The 22786-nt window shown below is 42.8% G+C and overlaps 2 protein-coding genes across 4 annotated transcripts in view; both read right to left on the reverse strand.

Annotated features, from left to right (window-relative positions):
• dusp8a (dual specificity phosphatase 8a) overlaps positions 1-966 on the reverse strand; it is a 48939-nt gene extending 47973 nt beyond the window's left edge. The window contains exon 1 of one of the 2 annotated variants that reach the window (XM_074632198.1): positions 681-966. The gene's annotated coding sequence lies outside the window, so the exon portion shown is untranslated. Of the gene's footprint in view, positions 1-396; positions 545-680 lie in introns of those variants that run through there. The other variant, XM_074632199.1, reaches the window with a different exon arrangement.
• Positions 967-3757: 2791 nt separating this feature from the next.
• ptpn5 (protein tyrosine phosphatase non-receptor type 5) lies at positions 3758-22477 on the reverse strand. 2 transcript variants are annotated; one of them, XM_074632204.1, is made up of 14 exons: positions 22112-22477; positions 18510-18618; positions 16649-16925; positions 15955-16077; positions 15747-15842; positions 14665-14921; positions 14398-14590; positions 13851-13935; positions 13438-13517; positions 13108-13245; positions 12870-12980; positions 9584-9744; positions 9151-9264; positions 3758-6240 (listed from the first exon to the last, which is right to left on the reverse strand). In XM_074632204.1, the coding sequence occupies exons 3-14, from the start codon at positions 16916-16918 to the stop codon at positions 6147-6149; spliced, it is 1722 nt and encodes a 573-aa protein (XP_074488305.1). In that variant the 5' UTR covers positions 16919-16925; positions 18510-18618; positions 22112-22477; the 3' UTR covers positions 3758-6146. The 2 variants fall into 2 exon arrangements, with proteins under 2 accessions (XP_074488305.1, XP_074488306.1); XM_074632205.1 differs by lacking the exon at positions 22112-22477 and adding an exon at positions 21935-22105.
• Between the last annotated feature and the right edge of the window lie 309 nt (positions 22478-22786).

The raw sequence follows: 22786 nt of genomic DNA on the forward strand, positions 1-22786 counted from the left end.
AAATCCATTCATCCAAAAACTGCATATTCTCAAATATTGGGATAATAAAGACACAAAGAAATACAGGCTATGTGGCCTGTTTGATAATAATGATGATGGAGGATGATCGGTGGTATAGCGCACTATAATAAACCGACCTAGATTAGAAATAAGAATAGAACACAATGCGGACATCGGCCATTGCCTTGATAAAACGCTGCATAAATAACATAAAGTATGTTAAAAATACACGTTTATGGAAAAAGGTTCTTGTTGTTTGAGTGGGGAAACCTGCCTTATAGTGTTGTTATGACGCGTGGATATGTCCGCATGCGAATAATGAAACCATTGAAGATGAGATGATTAAATTAAACACAATATATATATATATATATTTATATAAAATATATTACCTACCTTCAAATATTGCACGGTAAACGAGTTTGTCAAAATAAAAGCATCAGCCTGGACGGGTTTAATTCCCTATAATAAGACGGGCGCGCACATAAAGGGGGAGTGCGCGCTGACAGACTCGCCGCAGCAGCAGCAGCGCGGGGGGGGGGGGGGGGGTGGTTGGTGGTTGGTGGTGGGGGGCACGAGCACAGATAGCAACCGTTGCTAACGTATAAAGCTAGCTCTGTGCGTAGCAACCAGCAACGCACTTCTTCTTAACAACACTTCTACTACTAATGAACACTCACCTCCACGCAGCTCCTGTGTGTTATTCAGCTGTCCTCCATGTATGTGTGAGGCAGCGGGGTCTTCATGGTGTTTCAGCGGTGTTTACCTGTCTGTGTGGCGGGGCACGGTGCGGCTGACAGCGGCTGACAGCACCGGAGACAACCGAGACATGAGAGCGAAGTGACAGCAGGCTACAAACCGCTCTCCTACAGCCGTTAGACTGGTAGAGGAGCGTTGCTAGGCTATAGGTAACGGCTAAACGAGTACTACTGTGTGTGCGTGTGTGTGTGTGTGGAGGGGGAGGAGGAGGGGGGTTACAGAAGGTGCACTTTAGCACTTTCTTGAACTAAAGCGATGAGGTCATGGTTCAGTAGGGAGAAAAAAAATATGAGGTTGACGTCACCTCCAGCCAATCAGCGCAGAGGGCTCAGGGACTGGGTGACGTCAACGTTGTGATCCGCGGATTAAAGGGACAGTCCGGCTTTTTTTAAAGGAGACGCTGCAATCATAACAATGAGCCAGTACAGTCCCAGTGGTGCAAAAAAGAACAAAAAAAACAACATCAACAAAGACAGATTACTTTTTTAAGCAAATTAGCGTTATATTGTGCTGATGATTATATTTTTAGTCAATAATCTGATATTTTTTGTCAATAAAAAATATTTTTTGTCAATAACCTGATATTTTTTGTCAATAACCTGATATTTTTTGTCAATAACCTGATATTTTTGTCAATAACTGGGTGACGTCAACGTTGTGATCGGCGGATCAAAGGGACAGTCCGGCTTTTTTTAAAGGAGACGCTGCAATCATAACAATGAGCCAGTACAGTCCCAGTGGTGCAGAAAAAGAACAAAAAAAACGACATCAACATCAACAAAGACAGATTATTTTTCATGCAAATTAGCATTACATATTGGGCTGCACGGTGGTGCAGTGGTTAGCACTGGCACCTCACAGCAAGAGGGTTGCAGTTTTAAATCCGGCTTGGGGCCCTTCTGTGTGGAGTTTGCATGTTCTCCCAGCGTCTCCGGGTACTCCGGCTTCCTCCCACAGTCCAAAGATAAGCAGGTTAGGTTAATTGTTGATTCTAAATTGCCCGTAGGTGTGAATGGTTGTCTGTCTCTATGTGCCCTGCGATAGTTTGGCGACTTGTCCAGGATGTACCCCGCCTTCGCCCAATGTCAGCTGGAATCAGCTGCTCCAGCTCCAGCCCCTCCGCGATAAACGGTTGCAGATGATGGATTAGCGTTATATTGTGCTGATGATTATATTTGGTCATAATGATCCCTTACTGGAATGTAGCTTTGAGTTATTTATTTGTTTCACAAAGATTGCTATAATAATATACAATGGCTGAATTGTTGGTGCCTTCAAATTAAACTCGTGAGCTCCTGTTTACAACATGGGAAGTTGTGTACACGATCTGCTTGGCTTTCAAGTGGTTAGGTTGTGAGACACGCTATGTCCATTCACTATGTTAATTCACTATGTTCATTCACTATGTATATTCTGTATTTCTATTCATTGTTTTATAATCTTTTTGTACACCTGTACCTCTGTATCTGCACTTTGCTGCTTTGACACCTGAATTTCCCCCCGGGGATTAATAAAGGTTCATCTTATCTTATCTTATCTAAGCAACAGCAATATTAACGTTACTGTCCGCGTCTAGAAGTCACAGAGGCTAACAATTTAGCAAGCTAGCAAGTGGGTAACATATTGCAGTAAATGCAAAGGCATAACGACAGAGGAAAAGGATTAAGAAGATGGGAATATCAACATTTTCTTCAGACATGTTATATAATTACGAAGAATTACAATATACGACTAAAATTATAATATATTAACTTATTATGCACCGAAAAATTAACTTCCGTGGCCTCCGCCATTTCTGACAACATCCACAAACACATCACAAGTCGAAAAGTCAGAGCTTTCAGAAACTTTCCACCTACTAGGTTATGAATACTGCAAGAGGGGGGGCGTTCATATGGACTCTTCTCATGAATACAGTAAACACAACCCCATTTGAAGGCATCATATGTTCCTTCGTGTTAACCCAAAGTCTGGTTTCCTCACAGATGTTGCCACATCAGACATGTTTTATGATGATTTAATGGCCCTGCACACCCACACAGGTGCTTTCAATTACCCTGGCTGATTAGACCTCTAATTAGGAGGAAGTTGGGTGCAGCTTTCCTGGGATTTACATTATGTCACAAATCTACTAAACAGAATGATAGAGGAACTAACAGGAGAGTGAGTGGGATGTCAATCAAGCACAATCTGTACAGCTCACACAGCCCTGAGAAAAGCTCTGATCCGGGAACATGAGTGAAAACACCTGTGTGTGGGTGTATTATTGGTTTGTAGATCATGAATATTTCATATAATTTAAACATATTCTGATCTTTTATATGGTTTACAGAAATTAACATTGTTGTATCCACAGTATCACATTCGTAGCTACTAACCTAAATAAAACTGCTGTTATAAGTGGGTGTTAGATGTTTGAATTCAGTATCATGAATGGACCTTTTTCACAGCAGACATTTTGACTTGTCATAGTAGGAAAAGTACAGGGGAAATTGATAATATTAATTATTATTAATTATTAACAGCTATTCCAGTGAACCAGCATGCACCTTTAAATGGAATGCAACCATCATTAATGTCGTTAAATACACCTGTGCTTTTCCTGCTATGACATGTCAAAATGTCGGCCGTGAAAAAGGTCTGTTTTCTTTTGTTTGATTGAAAGCCTTTGTTCTGTTGCTCTGCCAACTCAATGTGTTAGTGAGCAAGCACATGAATGCAGGGTGAAAAAGCTATTGGCAGTGTGTGTAATTACATTGTATATACTGACATCTAGTGGTAGAAATATCTAACTTCACACTGAGAATTTTTGCAGGTGCAGTAAAGGTCACATCTTCAGCTCAACACAAAGCCAACATAGCTTCGGCATAATCATACCTTTAAATCTCAAAGCTATATTTTCATTACAGCCTTTATATTTTTAATTTTGAGCCAGAGTAATTAGCTTTGGTTTAAAAGGAGGTTTTTGTGTGATTGTGAAGAGAGACAGCAACACAGATTCATGAAAATCTACCTTTATTTGGATGCAAAAACTCACAACTTAAAGCGATACTGTAGCAGGGGAGAGGAATACTGATTGCTGGTTGGTTGTATGACTTACTGTTTGGCTATTTCGTCATCCCCGTTTTGATCATCAGAGGAGGACCTTAAGCATTGAAAACTAGCACTCAAAACAAAAGTTGTTCAGTCGAGTACACTGGACATTATCAGAGGATTATGTCAAACGTCTGACAACAGATTGTAGCTTTTCTTATCAAGTCCTATTTTCCTGTAAAAGGTAATTTTGGCAGTTTAATTTGCTAGTTGATTAGATGTTTATAAATTGGTCCGAGTCCACACAGATAACTCCATCCTCTGATAATGTTCATGACTGTTGATCTGATAGATAGAAGTTGTCTGAGTGTGATTTTTTGTTACATAGAAAACTGTCTTCACTGTTTTAGCTGCCTTATACACATAGCAATTATTTCTCATGTTGTCAACTGAGAGTGGCCCAGATGGAATCGAGAGGGGACTGCGTAAAAAAACTCAGTCTGAGGTAAAATTCTCCAAGAAAAAAACGATAAAAACATACACAGAAAGCAAAGCATATTAAAGCAAAGCCTAAAGGCATAAAGTAATAATACTGAAGACTGAACATAATCTATTTATTTTTCTGTACTGTAAGGTAACTTAGGTAGTTGTCACATTTTTGTTCTGTCAAATCTTGCAATATAAACCGATGGTTTGATCCACAGTATGAGCTACATTCCATCATGGTGTAAACAGAAATATACACAAGGCATCTACTCGAAAGGATTGTATCAAAATGTTCTAAAAATATCTCTGGTTGGTTTCACAAAAGCAAACTGTATCAAAAGCATTGGCCGAGAGCAAGCAATATAATAGGCTTAAAACCCTTTTACACAACAAAAAGCAGGACAACCAATCACGTCGCTTTGATTGTGGACCTATGGAGTCCCATACAGCACATGCAATCCATTAAACTCAACACAATCAAAACACAATACGGAAAGAAAAAAACTTTTACGGCTGAACATCAGAGACAACCTTAGTTGGTCTATTGTGCTTCATACAGATTTAGGCCTGGCCTGTCTATACAACAATCATGGGCTTCTCACTTCACGGATGTGTTCAAGCTACTGTTGAAAGCGGAGACATCACAGAGCATGTAACTCTGAGGGCGATCATGATAGCAATGGGACATTTACAAGAAGATTAGCAGTATGTGATGATCCGTCATCAATTCATGGTGCATTTTCTTAATGCAACCTTTTTTGCTTTCCTGCGCATTACACTTCCCTGTGTGTCTATGTCAGATTCTCCACAGCTTTGCATTGATTTTTCCGACGGTCTGAGTCTATTCCTGGCCTCTGTCCCCTCAGTGTCGCCGGCTCTGTGACGCCTCCGAGTGTATGTCTATGTGGCCTTTAATGCTGGAGTTGTTTACTGTAAACATCATGGGGCCATGAGGACTGCACAGGCAGCATGGTAAAACTGTAATACTGTAGATTGCACAGAAATCCTAATTAGTTAATTAATAACCTAATTGTTATACATTCCTATGTTCCATAACATTGCACATGCCTTTAATGAACACTTAGCACCATGCAACCTGAAGATGAGGCGGCTCCTGAATGCATCAAAAAGTTGAAACAGGCCTTCTATAATGATTTTTTTTTTTTATAATAAAAGTAAGAGTCAGTGAGAGTCAATGAGGAAAGATGTTCACTTATATTTCATGTGAACTTTTACATCTATATAGTGTTTAATATTTGGCTGGCATTTGATCATTTCTGTAGATTTTAATTATGCTGGCACTTACAGTATACTGCAGAGGGCTCTTATTATTGACTCTAACTTTGGGAGACTGAACTTGAATTTCCTCTTTACGGCAAACTGACACCGCTGCAGGTGAACTGATCATACTTCAGTTTAACTGTTTGATAGCTGTACATACAGTATGTGAGGGGGCTAAGTACTAAATGAGGCCTTGAATGACAGTAACATGATACAAAATCCTCAGCAGTGCAAATGAAATGATGTCAGGAGGGCGGGCTTGGATTATTTCAGGGCCTGACTGTTACGACTCTCCAGGACTGCGTGGATTGATGACACTAAAGTGTCTGATCAGGATTTTTGGGGGCTCCAATCTCCAATCCCTCCTCCCTATGTTTGTTCTGCTCAAAGACATACAGTAAGCAAAGCTTTCATGTCAACCATTCAGTCCTGTCTGAGCGAGCCTTTCTTGGGTGAAGAGATTACCATGGTTTGAACTTGTTAAAGGGTGAGATTGAGATGATGCTAGGTACAGTGGTGCATACCACCAGAGGCGGTACAGTGTACAGTGGTGTGTCTCGGTCTGGGTGTGGCTGTTAGCGCTCACTCTACTCCTCGGCAGCGTGAGGCAGCTGCTTCTCATACAGGCTGAGGACGTGATGAACAAACTGGTACTGCTCGCCCGTCTGGATCATCCCGCCCCTGAGAAACATACACAGAAACACACGCACAATATAGCTGGTCAGTCAGTCCAGCACTTTGGTCCAGACTGAGATAACGATAACAATATCAATAACCATTGGATGGATTGCCACATAATTCTGCAGAAAAATTCACTTATCCAGTGAAATATCTCATCTTCATCATCATTGGCACACAATTGTGTACAGGCATTCATGATTCCCAGACAATGTATCCTAATGACTGTAGTGATCCTCGAGCACCACCAAGAGGTTGACATTTGTGGTTTTGAGCAAAATTGCCATGACATTTGGTAAAGACATTTGTGTTCTCCCAACACGTTCTCACCCCAACTCCTCACATACCACCGTTTGGCGTCACTTTATTTTCGGCATCAAAACCCCTACAGTTACCCTTGGCGTCACTTTGGGATTCGGCAACAAAACCCATCTAGTTAGGTTTAGGAAAAAACAACATGGTTGGGCTTAAAACTACTAGCCTTCAGTGAAAATGACACTGAATGTTGTGAACACGGGACACGAACAGCGGTCTGCCGGATGAAAGCCTTGTGTTTGTTGGACCCATACATCTCCCCTCCTGCCCACCCGGTGTGTCTCTTTCGCTCTTTAAACTATGTCACCACACTCGCGGCATTCTTTCTCAGAGCGTTTACTGCCGCGGATGGGTTTACATTATAGTTAATGGAACGCCGGTGCGTTTTATACCGGCGCTAAAGGGTGCCGTGTGCGGCGGTACTGAACGCCGACCGCCGTGACAGAGCCTTGGTATTTAACACCCTGGGAATGAGAACGGGCTGGTTCTCCTCAAAAATAATTATAATAAGTTTGCTGACCCTTAACGTTTCCTCTGGCACGATCATCACAACATTTTAATTCCTCCAGAATTTTGGTTTATACCTGCAAAACTAATCACATTCCCATCAGCCTCAGTTCTATGTTGTGTTTAGTATCAATTAGCAAATGTTAGCATGCTAACATGCTAAACCTATGCCTGCTTAACATCAGCGTGTTTCATTGTGAGCATGTTAGCATGCTGATGTTAGCATTTAGATGCATACATAGATCTTTGGTATGGCATTCATCAAAAGCCATGTGTACAATGTCTTGTAATTGCTTGTGAGTCTCTTTTGTCTTAAAGGACCAATGTATAGCATTGAGGGGGATCTATTGGCAGAAATGGAATATAATATTAATAAGTATGTTTTCTTTAGTGTAAAATCACCTGAAAATAAGAATTGTGTTTTCGTTACCTCAGAATGAGCCGTTTATATCTACATATAGAGCGGGACCTCTTTAAAAAAAGTCCGCCATGTTTCTACATTAGCCTAGAACGGACATACCAAACACTGGCTTGAGATAGGGCCATTCACGTTTTTGCATCAGCCGCTGTAGTTCTCCTACACGCTTGGCACACAGAAGAAGTTTCAGTTGGTTGCAATCTGCAACATCGCTGCTAGATGCTGCCAGATCCTACACACTGTACCTTTAACATAGTTTGTTGCTGCAGCCCAGAGCTGTGTAGTTGGTCCTGTCTTACTGTAAGGAGCAGTTCACCCAAATTTCAAAATGAATTTCTTGATATTGAAATTCGAAACAGAGAACAAAATAATATAGACTATATGAGTACTTTGGCTACTTTTGTTTAGGTACAGCAAGTTTTACATGTTTGTATAACAGAGGGATTTCTTTGTTTCTATACAGTACATGTAATTACTGAAGCTGCTTATTCGAAACTTCACTGATGTCTCATGTGTTGAAGTAGCCTCCATATTTTCATTCCAGCTTTAATTTTTACCTTATTGAAGTAAAAGTGTGTCACCATTTAGCAGCTCCAGCAAAGGATATACAACACATTCTCATCCCAATTGTCCTTCTCAAACAGCACATGTATCACAATAGACTATGAATTTTGATTTGTCAAACACAGGTGTAACTTATAACACCAATAATGACTGTATTCTACTCAGGTATGTCTGGGTCAGAGCAAAGCTATTGTGCATGTAGAATATCTAGCATGGCTTACTGGGACACTTAAATGGAATAGAGCCATAAGGAATTAGTTATTAGTTACATCTGTGCTTCTCCTGCTATGACAAGTTACAATATCTATTGTGAAAAAGAGATCTATTAAAGTGTTTTGGAGTTAGAAATATTTTGTGGCCACATTTGTCTCATGAATACTCCGGTTAACTTACTTCTAGGGTGCCCTCATGACCACTTTACTTGGCTAGAAAAACACTTCAATCAAGCTGCATATTGCAAAAACATTTAAATTACGCTGAATATTGCAAGAAGGCTGTGATTGACTTTAAGGGCCAGTGATTTGATTACATCTAGCGGTGAGGTTGCAGATTGCAACCAACTGAAACTTCTCCCGTGTGCCAAGCGTGTAGGAGAACTACGGTGGCTGCCGCAAAAACGCAAAAGGCTCTCTCATTAGAGCCAGTGTTTGGTTTGTCCGTTCTGGGCTACTGTAGATACATGGCGATGCAACATAGTGGACTCTATGAAGAGAGGACCCGCTTCGTATGTAGATAAAAACGGCTCATTCTAAGGTAACGAAAACACAAAACAAATTATTTTCAGGTGGTTATACATGAAAGAAAACATACTTATTAATATCATATTCCATTTTGACTAATAGATCCCCCTGGAATGCTGCACACTGGCCCTTTAAGTGGTGTAACACACTGGTTGATAGTCCTATAAACTCAAAATTTTCACAGAAGTTAAATTTTTTTTCACAATTAAAACTTGAGCTTGCAGCAACTTACTGTAACTCGTGATTTGAAACCACCAGATCAACAGAAACATACGCTAACCCTTTTCTTTTCCCATAACAAACAGAGATTTGATGCCAAGAACTAAAGATAGACACAATGAGCATGGATAAGGGCTAAGAATATCTCACCTGTCCAGACGGAGCTGGCAGGTGGTTCTCAGGATGTCAACCACACCCTCGGTCCTCAGCTGCTTGCACAGGATGGAGGTGGCGATGAAGCAGCCGGTTCGACCAATTCCAGCACTGCGGACAAAAAGTTAGAAGGACGCAGGAGTAAATGGATGGATCAATGTATTGATTAACACTGATCCCATAAATTTGATTAATGCTAAATCTTCCCTGGGGAAATCAGACAGCGGAGGATTGGAAGAAGGCAAATGCTCTGATGCCAAGTCGTTAAAAAAACAGCAGTAAAAAGGGTTCATCTAATATGAAACTGGGCAATATTCCCTATGTATGTATATTATCAACATGGGTTTATTAAAGACCTTTTGACGCAGCTTCCTGAACACATGTTTAAGTCTTTATTTGTCCATATATCACAAACAAGCTACTTTTGTACCTGCAATGGACAATTGTAGGGCCACTGGAGGGCGGGGCTTCCTCTCGGGCCCTTTCCACTTCCTGCACCAGTTCCAGAAGAGGTGGAGCCTTATCTGGGGTCTTCTGATCAGGCCACGAGGTGTACCAGTACTGCCGCAGGCTACGCTCCTCTCCCCCACACTGGCACATACACAGACACACACAAACGGGCATTCAGGCATAAAGTACGGATGTGTCCATGATGCGCACACATGTACTTGAGACAGACTCACTGAGAATGATTTCTGATCAGCCTGTAGCTCTGCATGCATACCCAAATTGTTACCTTGGTGTTAGTTGCTACGACAACAATGAACGCAGAGCAAGACAGCAAAAAACAGTGAGGGTTATAAAATATGAGCTTACATAGTCTATTCCTCTATTGCCTGAACTGTAACATAATCAAATCTATTCCCTGAATGTCAGTCTGACGATAACCATTAATCCAACAGATAAACAACATAAACAACAAGCTTTTAACTTGAATAAACAACAAGCTTTTAACTTGTAGAGCACAGTTATATAATGATCCCCTGGAGCTTAGCAATCAGATACAGGCTGCATTTACTGAATTATCATGTTTGGTTTGCTGTCAATGCCACCATGACCCCAAATTCGATATAATGGACCCATCATGAGCGCATGAATGGAACCGAAAAGTGCAGCTACATCAGGAACGTTGCATAAACTATTGGTTCTCAACCAGGGGTCCGGGGACCCCCAGGGGTCCTTGACGGAGTTCCAGGGGGTCCCCAGAAAAATGGGGAATAGTTTATTTACTATTTAATTCACTATAGAAGTGAGCTCAATGTGAGTTAGAGTCATAAGAGTGACGTTACGGTCACAAAAACAAAAACTACCAAAATCTTTTCCGATGAAGGTCCCTGAAGCGATATTGGGGTCAGTGACCTAATGTGTAACAATTTACACAAAAAGGGTTGAGAACAACTGCCGAAACCACCGCCCAACACACACATCTGTGGTAAGTCCGTATGCACGTTGATTAGTTTGATGAACAAGGGCGGATCCAGACTTTGTAAATATCTGGGGCTCAGCCCAAACCTAGGGGGGTCCGAGGGCATCCTCCCCCAGGGAGATTTTTTCCCATTTACGGCAGCTATATGCACTATTTTTCCATTTGATAATAGAATACGTAAAATATCTGTACATCATTTGGGAATAACTTGATAGTTGCCGATGAAAAAAAATATCCTCCTGTAGAGCCTACGTCCTATTTTGTATCTATTTGACCTCCAACTGTCTTCATCATTCTGAAACCATAACACAACGAATGTTTGGGATGACTAATTTCCACTCGTGCCACCTAAAAAGTGAAAACAATTGTCTGATGTTACTATTTTTAAGTTACATAACATAGGTAGGGTAGGAATTTGGCGTAAACAGCATTACTAATCTTGAAAGCTATTTTTGTTAAACTATGCTGGAGTTGAGTTCACAGAATGGAACAAAGACCACGCCTCATACATATCCCATTTCCGCAGCTAAAGTATTTAAACACACCTGATCCATTCACTTCCCCTTGACTCAGCTTTCACATTCCTCCCCCCAAACCCAGTTTTTCCTTTTTTCTTTTCTCTCACCCTTCTTTCTCTCTCGTTTGATTATAGGAACCACTGGGGGCTCTGCAAACATCAGAGCTCACGAAGAGACTCAGAGTCTCGACAACCCCGGTTCCCTCCGCCTCCAGCCAACACCGGTCCATCACCGCTCTCCTCCACCCATACTTCTACAACACCTCTTCCCCTCATGCCCCACCTGCAACCCTTCATCCCTATCCCCTCATCCCTTCATCCCTCGACCACCATCCCTTCATTCCTTCATCCCTTCATCCCTCATCCTCCTTCCTAACCCATTCCCCATTCATCATCATTGATCCCCTCCATCTCAATACGTAATAAACTATTACTACTAAAACTTTGTTAGTGAAATGAATGTTAAGATGACAAATCTGCTACATTTGAATTCATGCCATAATAATCTGGGCTGCTCTAATTGCAAATCAAGGATCCTCAACAATGCCAAGTAAATGTGGCCTTCGATACTCAGAATTAGGTCAAGACGTAGCGGACATAGATGGCTATATTTCTCCAGTAAAAGAACTTTTGCTCCATTCATTTGCTGGTCCAGTCAGAGAGACTTAGGGGAAATGACACAGAGTTGAAGGTATTTTAAAACCTAAACGATTCGGGGCTTTTGAGAAAACATTCAGGGCTGGAGCCCCAGAAGCCCTCCTTGCTCTGCCCCTGCTGATGAAAACATTTACTTTGGCAAAAAAGAAAACTTGGGTAGTGTTTGCCTGGCATGCTGAGAACCCAGAAACACAATCTGATGTGATGGCAGACAAGTCGACACTACAGTGCTTCATGTTTTTATTACATGGTCTAATATTACTCTGAACAATCATCTGAAAAAAGAATTTCGACACACAGTCAGCCAGTTGTCAACAGATATACTGCAGGTAAGAGTAATTTATTGGATTTATTTGTCCAGATTTTGAGATATCCATCTATGAGATTTTTACTCCCACACTAATACAATGGATATGACCACTGAAAGTCAGTATTTTTTATACTAGATGTTTGGTAGAAAGAAGTTCCAATGAAAATGGTTCACTGTTAGTGCTGTGAATTATACAGAATAATGAACCATAAAGTTCACATTTGTGGTTTTGAGTGAAATGTCTCAATAACTATTGGGTGGATTGCCATGAAGCATGGTACACACATCCATGTTCCCCTCAGGATGAATCACAATAACTTTGGTGATCCCTGAACTTTTCATCTAGCGCCTTTTGTCTGGGCAAAATTTCAATTGTCCAATACTTTGGTCTATGACCAAATACCTGCAAAACTAATGACATTCCCATCAGCCTCAGCTAAACTTTGTGTTTAGTGCTAATTAGCATGGTAGTTTGCTAACATGTTAGACTAGATGGTGAACATAGTAAACATTGTATCTGCTAAACATCTGCATGTTAGCATAGTCACTCTTAGCATGTTAGCTGATATGTTACATACAGCCTCACAGAGCTGCTAGTGTGGCTATAGACTCTTAGTTTTCTTTTCAATGCAACGTTTCAATGCTGTGAGTATCAGAAATCAAATGACCTGGATCCCGCTGGAGATAAATGCACAAATAGTATTTTTACAATTCGTTTGAACTGACCCCTCAACTTGTTTTCAGCATTGTTGTGCACTATATTCACCCTTTTTGTGTGACATATTAACAGCATTTCTGTGTCGTACCTTCAAAGTAAACACCCTCAGACTGTAGTCATCCTCCTGGGTTACCGTGACGACGGTGATCTGGATGCCCTCATGGGTCACAGTGTCCTCAGGCCAGTACTCCGCACATTTCTGCAAAACACAATGGACATTACCGGTGGATTTTTTTAACTGTCCTGTTACCAACTTATCTGTCCATTTATCCATTAATGCATCCATCCTCATCATCATCATCATCATCATCACCGCCCGGCCTGACCTCGTTTTTCTCCTCCAGGTTGGTGATCATCACTATGATTGGGCATCTCTCCTGCCACACCATCCTCCAGAAGTCCCCAACTGTGTTCACGGTGGGACCCTGTGTGGCAATGTACGCACAGTCCTCATCCCCATAACCCTGCACACACACACACACACACACACACACAGAAACATGCCCAGTCTTGTCACATACAATTATCTGTTTCTACTAACCGTTAGCAGGACACACATTGACAATGCAAGGTCATATCCATGGAGAATGAATAAAGTTACAGTTGCTGCATCACAGAGCTGTGCTGGGGCTACAAATGCACATATTTCCACTTACTTTGAGATAATTAGCATTGATGTAAGTAAGGAGGAAATCATCTTCATCCTGTGACTTCAAGATCACTCTGCTGTGTGTGTCTGGAGGTGGACAGTGTGAGATTAATGTGAGAAAGAGAGACAGATGGGTTGTAGTTCAAAAAGATGACAGCAGAAGAAGATGGGAAATAATATGAATGCATACACACTGCATCTCATCTCACGGCTCGGTTTTATTACAAGTTGGTTTGTGTCTTTTTGTGTGCTGAATCTCAGTGTGAGTATCAATATTCTGCTGCACAGAGAAAGACCTTTTACAAACACTTCTGAGCTAAATAGTTGATGAGTATGTGAAATTATTAAAGAGAAGCAGCACAAAAAAGCAGTTTTTACAAAATTTACAACCGCACGATCTCTTGTTGCAGCAGTACTCACTGGGTAAGATGGTTTTGTAGCGGTTCTTTCTCACCAGCCCCGGGTAGTTGTACTCCTTAGGGTCCACAAAGTTCATGGGAGTTTCCTGCCGATGGTACACAGAACAATGGGTGCAATAACAATCAGTCCTTGCAGAAATGGAGGGGAAGTCCTAAGCATGCCTTCTACTAAGCAACACTAAGAAAATAATATCCAACATTAAGTCCTTCACACTAAAGTGTTGTCTAATTGTACATGATTGAAACTCTACGGACAACTCATGTGTGGTCTTGAACGCACATCTTTCTGCCTAGCAGACGCTGGAATCCTCTGTGGGTTTTTGTATGCAAATATGCCTGTATCTATCCTTCCTTCGCCCACTAACACACAGTGGAAAAGCTTACGGGTGTGTGCAGAGCTCCGCTGGGTGTGTGTGTGGGTGTGTGCATTTGTGCCTGTGTCTATGTGTGTGTGTGTGTCAGTGTATGTCTTTTTTTCCGGTGAGTCTCTGTTCATCCCTGTTAATCTAAAGCGTGTAGGTGGGTGAGCTGCTGTTGCTGCTGCTCACATAAAACTCCGCCTGCAGGCTCTGGTCATCCATGGCCCGTTCGTGTAGCATGGCAGGGGTCAGGCTGTGCGTTCCCTGTCGGAGGTACTCCTTGGCCGTCTGGTCTCTGGGGGAGAGCTGGGCTCCGTAGCCGTAGGGCTCGGTGCAGCCCGGCGAACACATGTCCAAGGTCAGGGAGACGTTGGAGCCCCTCCTGTGTGACACATATTGAATCATACAAATGCTTCTCATATTTCCATAAATACCCTCCTGCAGCTCAACTCTAACCTCTCCTGAAGCCCCACTGGTGTGACAGTGAGGGTGATGGCGTCTCCATCCATCCTGTTGTCAATGCCCATCTCAAAGACCGGCGTCTGGGGCACTGGGTCCATGTCCAGTAGATCCTCCTGAGCGTCCGTCCACTCTGACAGGGTAAAGGAGGGCTGGCGGCTCACAGACTGACGCCGATCGCCGATGTCCCGCGGCACTGTACCTGACGACCACAAGCCAGTGCCGTAACGCCACTTGCACACCATGTGGACGACCTGGCAAGAGGTGAGTGGGAGGAAATGTGTATCCGATTTATCTGCCAATAAACACATCAATCAAGCAAAGAACTAGTCAATCTGCAAATGAAGAAATTAAAGATCCAGTCAATCTTCTTTCTTTCAGAGTCGTGTTCCTTGATGGTAAATTGCAATACTTCAACATCCACCACTCGGTGGGTGTCGGCCTCATTCAGGGTTGTCCCTTGTCACCGATCCTGTTTGTGATTTTCATGGACAGGATCTCAAGGCGCAGCGGGGGGGAGGAGAGTGTCTGGTTTGGGGACCTCAGAATTGTGTCTCTCTTTGCAGATGATGTGGTTCTGTTGGCTTCATTAGACCGTGACCTGCAGCACGCACTGGGGCGGTTTACAGCCAAGTGTGAAGCGGTCAGGATGAGAGTCAGCACCTCCAAGTCTGAGGCCATGGTTCTCTGCCGGAAAACGATGGATTGCGCCCTCCGGGAAGGGAGTGAGTCCCTGCCCCAAGCGAGGGAGTTTAAGTATCTCGGGGTCTTGTTCACGAGAGAATGTAAAATAGAGCGGGAGATGGACAACTAGTAAGAGGCCCCGGGACAGACCCAAAACACGCTGGAGAGATTATATATCTGGTCTGGCCTGGGAACGCCTCTGGGTCCCCCAGGAAGAGCTGGAAAACGTTGCTGGGGAGAGGGACATCTGCCATTCCCTACTAAGCCTACTGCCCCTGCGACCCGACCCCAGATAAGTGGAAGAAAATGGATGGATGGAACATCCACCATAACCTCACATTCAAGCAGAAATTACCAAATGTTTGAAATTTAGCATAAAAACAAGATTTGGGTACCATGATAACACAGATGGCAATACCAATGCCTGCCGTTCCATGAACAATCCAGTTGTGCTCTTTGGTGTTCACAACCTCCCTCATCAACACCATGGACTGGGCAGTACAGAGAGAGAAAGATAGGGGAAGAGGCAGTTAGACACAGTCAATACTACTACAGTCTCCATCCAAAACAAACAGCTGGTTAGATCCAGGACACGACACTTACGTCCACTCCAAAAATCGGGTGGCAGGGTAAGATGAAGCCAAGGTAGAAGTCGATGACCTGCAGGGCTTTGTAGATGGAAGAGAGAGGTCCGTTTCCTTCCACCACAAAAAACACCCAGTACCCCTGGGAGGAGAGAGGGAGGGGAGGCAGACTGTCACTGTGAACTCTCCTGTCATTCATGCTCTGGTAATCACGCAGCGCTGTGGCTGCTCTCAGATGAAAAGAAAAGAAGACGGTCTATTACGCAGGCATAACAAATATGTAAATTGACCACATGATGTCTGGTGTCATAATCATGGCAGCGTTTAAAAGGCTCTTATTTATTTTTATTTTTTTACATATGGTAATGTTGCATCTGTCAACTGAGACAGAGATAAGAATAGAAAAGAAGAATCGAATTCTTGCCCAGAAATAATGCCCTAATAAAGCACACTGTCAAGTAAAAGAACTTTAGAGAATATGAATATGTAATGACGCATATGATAAGAAAATCATTGTGAAAAAAATACGGGTCAAGTTGATAGAATACCTTGTGCTCAAGTGTCATTTGCATTGCTAATGTTGCAATTACACTACGGTGGATTTTTCATACTGATCTGCATCACTGAAAACCAAAGCTTGTGCAGGAAGGTCATCTCAATCTAATTTAAAGCAGACATTTGAGTAAAAAAATCAAACAAGTGATATGACATACCGTGACTTGGGAGACGGCAAACAGTGCAGCCCAGCAGTGGATCTCAATCACCAGCGAGTACACCTTGCGCATAAACACTTCCTCTCCCTGCGGGCTTTGGCCCCCGGTGGGCCCATCTTTGCATTGTGGGAGCCCGTCTTTTTTAGGGGCTCCATCGCCTATTTTATCAGACTTTGTGGGCTCATCGAGCCAGACGGGGTCCTCTTCGGGCCTCAGGAAGATGGAGTCCTCGGTGTGGGAACGGGTGGAGCTGCTCAGCCGGCGGGTCATGATCCCCCTGTTAAAATGAAGGATATTTGACATGTCTTCTCTCTGTGACCATTAGCCTGTTACAGCTGGATTCTGACTTTATTATGTGTTGCCATGTATACCATCTAAAAATTCAAACAAAATACTGAAAGATTTCAAGTGTGTTCTCCAAGAATGTCCAAAAGACAGTTTAAAGGAAATAAATACAATGTGTGTGCTTTAGTTGTTACTTTAAAGGTGCTAAATTTGAAATTCAAGGCAATAATATAGCAACAAATAACTATTTGCTAATGATATAGAGGAGTAATGCATGTTAGTGCATGCAAGTCCCGTGTGTGTGCACCACGTGGCTAGCTAAGGGCCGCCGCTCTGCACTGCGCTCATACAGCGGTTACCGCTGATAACGCCGTCCTGACCCAAGTTGTCGTCATAGAAGTGTAGCGCCCACACTCCGGTTCCCCTCCAGGTTAGCTCTGTCAGCACTGTTGTTGTTGTTTGCACTGTTAACGCTGCGGCGTTAGCTGCCGTCGCCGTGTTGAAAGCCATGTAGAGGCAATCCTTCAATCAAAGATATGCTCTGAATTTCGAATTTAGCACCTTTAAGCCCTTATCAGCACAAAAAGTCCAGTGTTAGATGTGTTGTTTTCTGTTTTTGAGACCTCTGACACGGTGTTAGATTATAAGACACTCTGCGTGAACAACATTTTGCATGCAGACATCAAACTTAAAAAAATAAAGTTTTTCTGTCTCAAGATAATTAAAAATTAAAAATTAAAATTCGCAAGCAATCACACTTCAATGCTTTTGGTCTTTGTTACTTATTGTTACTAATATAACACACGTGCACAGGCGACAATTCAACAAAACTACGCATTGATTTCCAGTTCAGTTGCGTCCTAGCTGTGTTTGTCTGATTTTTTTTTTTTTTAAATGAGCGTGTATATGACAGAAAGAGTTGCATTTATTCCACAGGCCTATTGAGATGTATAGCTAAGCAGCCTGGAGTGGCTCTCATCTCCGGATCCTCTTGTCTCCCTCAGATTGGACTCTATTGTGTGAATGTGTGTGTGTGTGTGTGTGTGTGTGTGTGTGTGAGAGAGAGAGAGAGAGAGAGAGAGAGGCTCTATTGTGGAGAGATGAGTCAGGGGTAGCGTGTTTACAGCCCTGTCCGTCGCCTTGGCAACAGAGTGGCTCTCATCCCTCTCATCCGTCCTGAGCATTATCATCTACTGACAACACACACACACACACACACACAAACACACATACAGCCTCTCTGTATCAGTCAGCAGTGTATTCAAAGCCCTTTTCCGCCCTGCTCTTTTGTCCTTCAACCATTAATAAAGGTGTTTTGCACATTTGGCTGATTACCGCCACGTGGTGCGTGCGGATGTGTGAACGCGGGGGCCCGTGAGAGTGGTGGTGTGGTGTTTGTGCACATATCACTGTTATTTGAATGTGTTGCTCATGGCTAAATTTGTCACCAGTGAGTTTGGAACAAGTTTTTAGTTGTTGTTTTTTTTATCAATGACTACCAACCAACAATGCAGATTAAAATGACCTTCCAGTTGGCTTACTGGAATGTGAAAAAAAAGCCTGTCACATGACTCACCTATGATAGATGGCAGGGAACTGGGGAGGGAGTCAGATCACATGATCAAGTTAAATCCTGTATCCTGTGGCAACCAGCCGTTGTCAGCCATTGTGTGGCAGAGTCAAATCTGAAAGACAGAAGACAAACATTACATAAAAATAAAGGAAAGAGAGATGAAACAGCTCATTTAAACACACCGTGTATCTAAATGTTATACAGTAAGAGACACCTTGTGACTCAAACTGAACTGGTCACGCTGAGACAAAGTTGGGAATCTTCTAATGATGGATCAGAGTAGCACCCTTGTCAGCTCCCAGCTGTGGTTTCATGAGTGGAGGATGGTGATGTAAGGTGACACAGAAACTGTCAATATTTCTCCCCCTCTCTTTCTTTCTTTCTCTCTCTCTCTCTCTCTCTCTCTCCCTCTCTCCCTACGAGGCGGGGATGATTCGAGCCAGACTGAGCAGACACCCTCAGAAATACATTCAGATTGCTCCAGTCGAATCAGTATGCATGAAGTCAAGCCTTCTCCTCTCCTCTCTCTCATCTCCCCTCCTCTCCTTCTGTGCCACTGGACCCTGTTGAACGAATGAGGTGAGCTCAGCGGAATATGAGACCACACCAGTAGCAGGAGCTATGTCTCTCTCTGTGTGTGTGTGTGTGTGTGTGTGTGTGTGTGTGTGTGTGTGTGTGTGTTAGAGAGAGAGAGAGAGAGAGAGTGCAGGTGTTGAACAGAGGGGAGCTGCTTTGAGTCCTTTTCTATCTCTCTTTGCTCGCTGCAAAGGTGGTTTTGAAGTGATGACGCCAGTTAGCCCGGCCCGTAGTCATGGCAACGTGCATACATACAATGTACACACACATACAACACACACACACACATAGATTGTGTTGTATAAGCTGAGAAAGTTGAGCGTGCTTCCGTTTTTTAAACAATAGATAGACAGGTAGATGAGTGGATGGAGGGATGAATGGGAGGAAAAGCAGCTCTTTTTTTGTGTGTGAAGGTTGTCTGAGGCAATGACGCAGTGAGGTTGGCGTTTTGGTAACTGTGGCAACCAACATACTGTAGCACACACACACACACACACACACACACACACACACACACACACACACACACACACTTTGGCAGGCGCACTGCATGAAAAATGAAAAACACAAACATACATCTGCACTGGGAGAGCAGTGACAATAATAACTAAAAAAAATTCTGCCTCTCTTTGCTTTGATTCTTTGAGGTAAATATCTTTGTTTTTTCTGTCGCTCGCTCTGGCTGCTGAGCTTGGTGAGTTGTTTGGTACATTTAACCAAGGCTGGGGCTTGGATTTATTTTAGAAATACTGAGGTCAAGAGTCCCACCCTCACACCTTTTGACCAGACACCAAAAATAAAGACACAAATTCTTTAAGAAACATTTTTTTCAATGGTTAACCGTTGTATTTAATTTCCCAACATGCCATGTCAAAGTCTTTTCTTACTGCCAGGAATTCTGGTAGGTAAATACTAAATACGTTTTTATTTATAGAGGTCGTATAATTTATATATAGTAGCATAAATAATACTGAAAATCTGAATATAAAATGTAATGTTCCCCAGTACAGGAAATAATACTGAGGACATGACCTCTGTGTCCTCAGTGGTGAGTATGGCCCTGCATTTAACCCTTTAACAAACCAAGACTCATTTGTTTTTATGGCCACACCGCCCATTAAATGGAAATATTCTAGATGTCTTGTGCATCATTTTGTACACATTTCTCACAAATTGAGCCTCATTTGGCACACATATTTGGTATCTTTGGAGGTCCTCGCTAGAATTTAAGATAAAGTTCTGTGGGCTTGAACAATGGTGGTAGTTGTTATTACTGTAATACCTATAAATGCTAATAAGCTGTTGTTTTTTTTAGTTTATACACAATGTTCCTGTTGATTGTTGGGGAGCTCATAACACACAATAAAGTTGTTATTAAAAATTACACAAAATGAGAGCGTGACCGACAAAACCAAGCTGCAGCAACAAACTGAATAATGTAGCAGAGGGAAGCAGTTTGACTTCAATAAAACACCTTGGACAGTCTAATGATAAACAAACTCCAACACCACCATTCAAGCTGAATATAATGTACAACCAAGGTAAGTGGATTCACGGCAAATAAGTCAAACCTGACAACTGATTCAACCTATTTCCTCGCCGAAGGTCTACTGTCTTTGGGTCCTTACAAACACCACCCCCTCAGTCTTCAAATAGAGTATGTGTGTAGCGTTGCCATTGATCTCCGTCCATTCAAAGCACCCAACATCCAGCTGAGTCTGAACGGAGCCATACAATAAGCCTCGGCAGAACCACAGGACCGGGAAGGACTGTCTGCTGACAGCTGTGTTAAAGCTCTTTCCCTGCAATCAGCAACAAGGGGAATTAATCTGGTTTATTTCTTTATTTTTTTCCTTTGGTGACAGCTGGCTTGTGTTTTTATGGACATTCCTGATGCTCCCAGTGTGTCCGTCTGGGAAAACAATGTCTGCTTTTCTATTTTTTTTTTATAAATGGTCAGGATTTGTTTTGCTTTTCTCCCACAAATCTCATCATTTCCAGGTGAATCAAAATATCGAGCGTGTTGTTGAAGTGCTGAATGTGGCAGGGAGACGAGGTAAGAGGAAGCTCTTACTGAAAGTGATGACGGGATGGTAACGTGAGATAAAGTCGCGAGGGCCCAAGAAAACCTGCCTCATCAACCTTTCTCTGTCATACACACTCACACAGATAACATCTTGATATCAATACACACATAAGCCCACAATGACCTTAGAATCAAATACCCAGCAAGCCTTGCAGCATCCTCCTGTATATCACAGAGACAGATAATCAATCAGCTCTATTGTTTACATACACTCCTACAATCCCTTGCAGCAGCTTCCAGGGGCGTTTCAAAGAGAAGTTTCATTAACAAGTGTATAAACTTCCAATTCAGCCTCAGCTATACTGTATGAATAATTGAAATGTGCTGCATAGCGAATTGATTTGCAGCCTGCTGGAGATAAATTTGGATTCCCGGTGACAAAGGATTGCGTTACATGATTGCATACTGCATCAAAACACCAGTGCAGGAACGGCTTTCTCTGGCAGTCATTCATGCTAAAGACAAAACACCATTCATATCACGTACATGGCTACGGTGAGCTAGAGCGACCACACAGTGCAGAGCTGGATGGATTAGTAATGAATCACCCAGGGAGGTGGACTGTTGCATCTCTCTCTGGTAACTCCCACATTGTCACAGAGACATGATACAACACAGAGGAAATCAAGCTTTGAATGATAATAGATGGAGAGAGGAAAAACACACAGTCAGAGCAGCACCGAAGAACCAACCTGTTGGCAAATGATCAGCTTTAATAATCAGAGAATAAACACGTACATACAGATTCTCCATCACACATCCCTACCTTTTCACAGCCAGGAAAGCGCAGCAGCCATATGAACCGTGGGGGCTTTTGCTGAGAAATTGGTATTCACCTCATGTCGCACAGCCACGGAGGGGGAAAAGAGAGGGGAGAGACAGAGGAGGGCTGGAACAGTCACTCACCCAGAGCCTTAAGTCTGGTTAGGATAAGTCCTCTTACCTGGCTGAGCCCGTCTTCACATCGCCATCTGCCGCTCTGCTCCCTCTGAGCCAAAGGACCAGGAGCCAAAACACCAAGAACCACGGCAATCCCTTTACTGCTCCTCTGTCTGGGGGAAGAAGGAGTGTGTTTGCATGCAAGAAGGAGACAGACTGACAGTGTGTGAGGGTAGGACAGGCAGAATCTACCAATGTGTGTGTGTGTGAAAGAGAAATATACAAAAGTCTGATGGTTTTTCTTTTGTTTGTATCCTGGAGGAGAGAGAGAGATCCACAGGCGGCAGCTTCGTCTAGGTATATGCAGCAAGAGGCTGTACGGTAGCCTTGGCAACAGAGCCAGAATGAGGGACAGTGAGAGAGCGAGCGAGGGAGCTGTAGAGCGAGAGAGCGAGAGAGAGGGATGTGTGTGTGTGCATGTGTGTGTGTATTAATCACATTGTGGGCACATAAATCTGTTCACACAGTCACATTACGGGGACTCACCTCCAAAAGATCGCTCCCACATGATAAACCATTACGTTTTAGCGTTAAAGGATGAGGCTTGTGATATTAAATATTTTAATTATTGTCAACAAATGCTATAAAAATGCCGAATCCAACAGCAAATGTGTCCTATACTGGCGAGTATTGTGTCTCCAAAGCCTGATATATCTTATTCCTCTGTGCCACAGACCTC

Source organism: Sebastes fasciatus, chromosome 4 (genome assembly GCF_043250625.1).
Source record: "Sebastes fasciatus isolate fSebFas1 chromosome 4, fSebFas1.pri, whole genome shotgun sequence".
NCBI lineage: Eukaryota > Metazoa > Chordata > Actinopteri > Perciformes > Sebastidae > Sebastes > Sebastes fasciatus.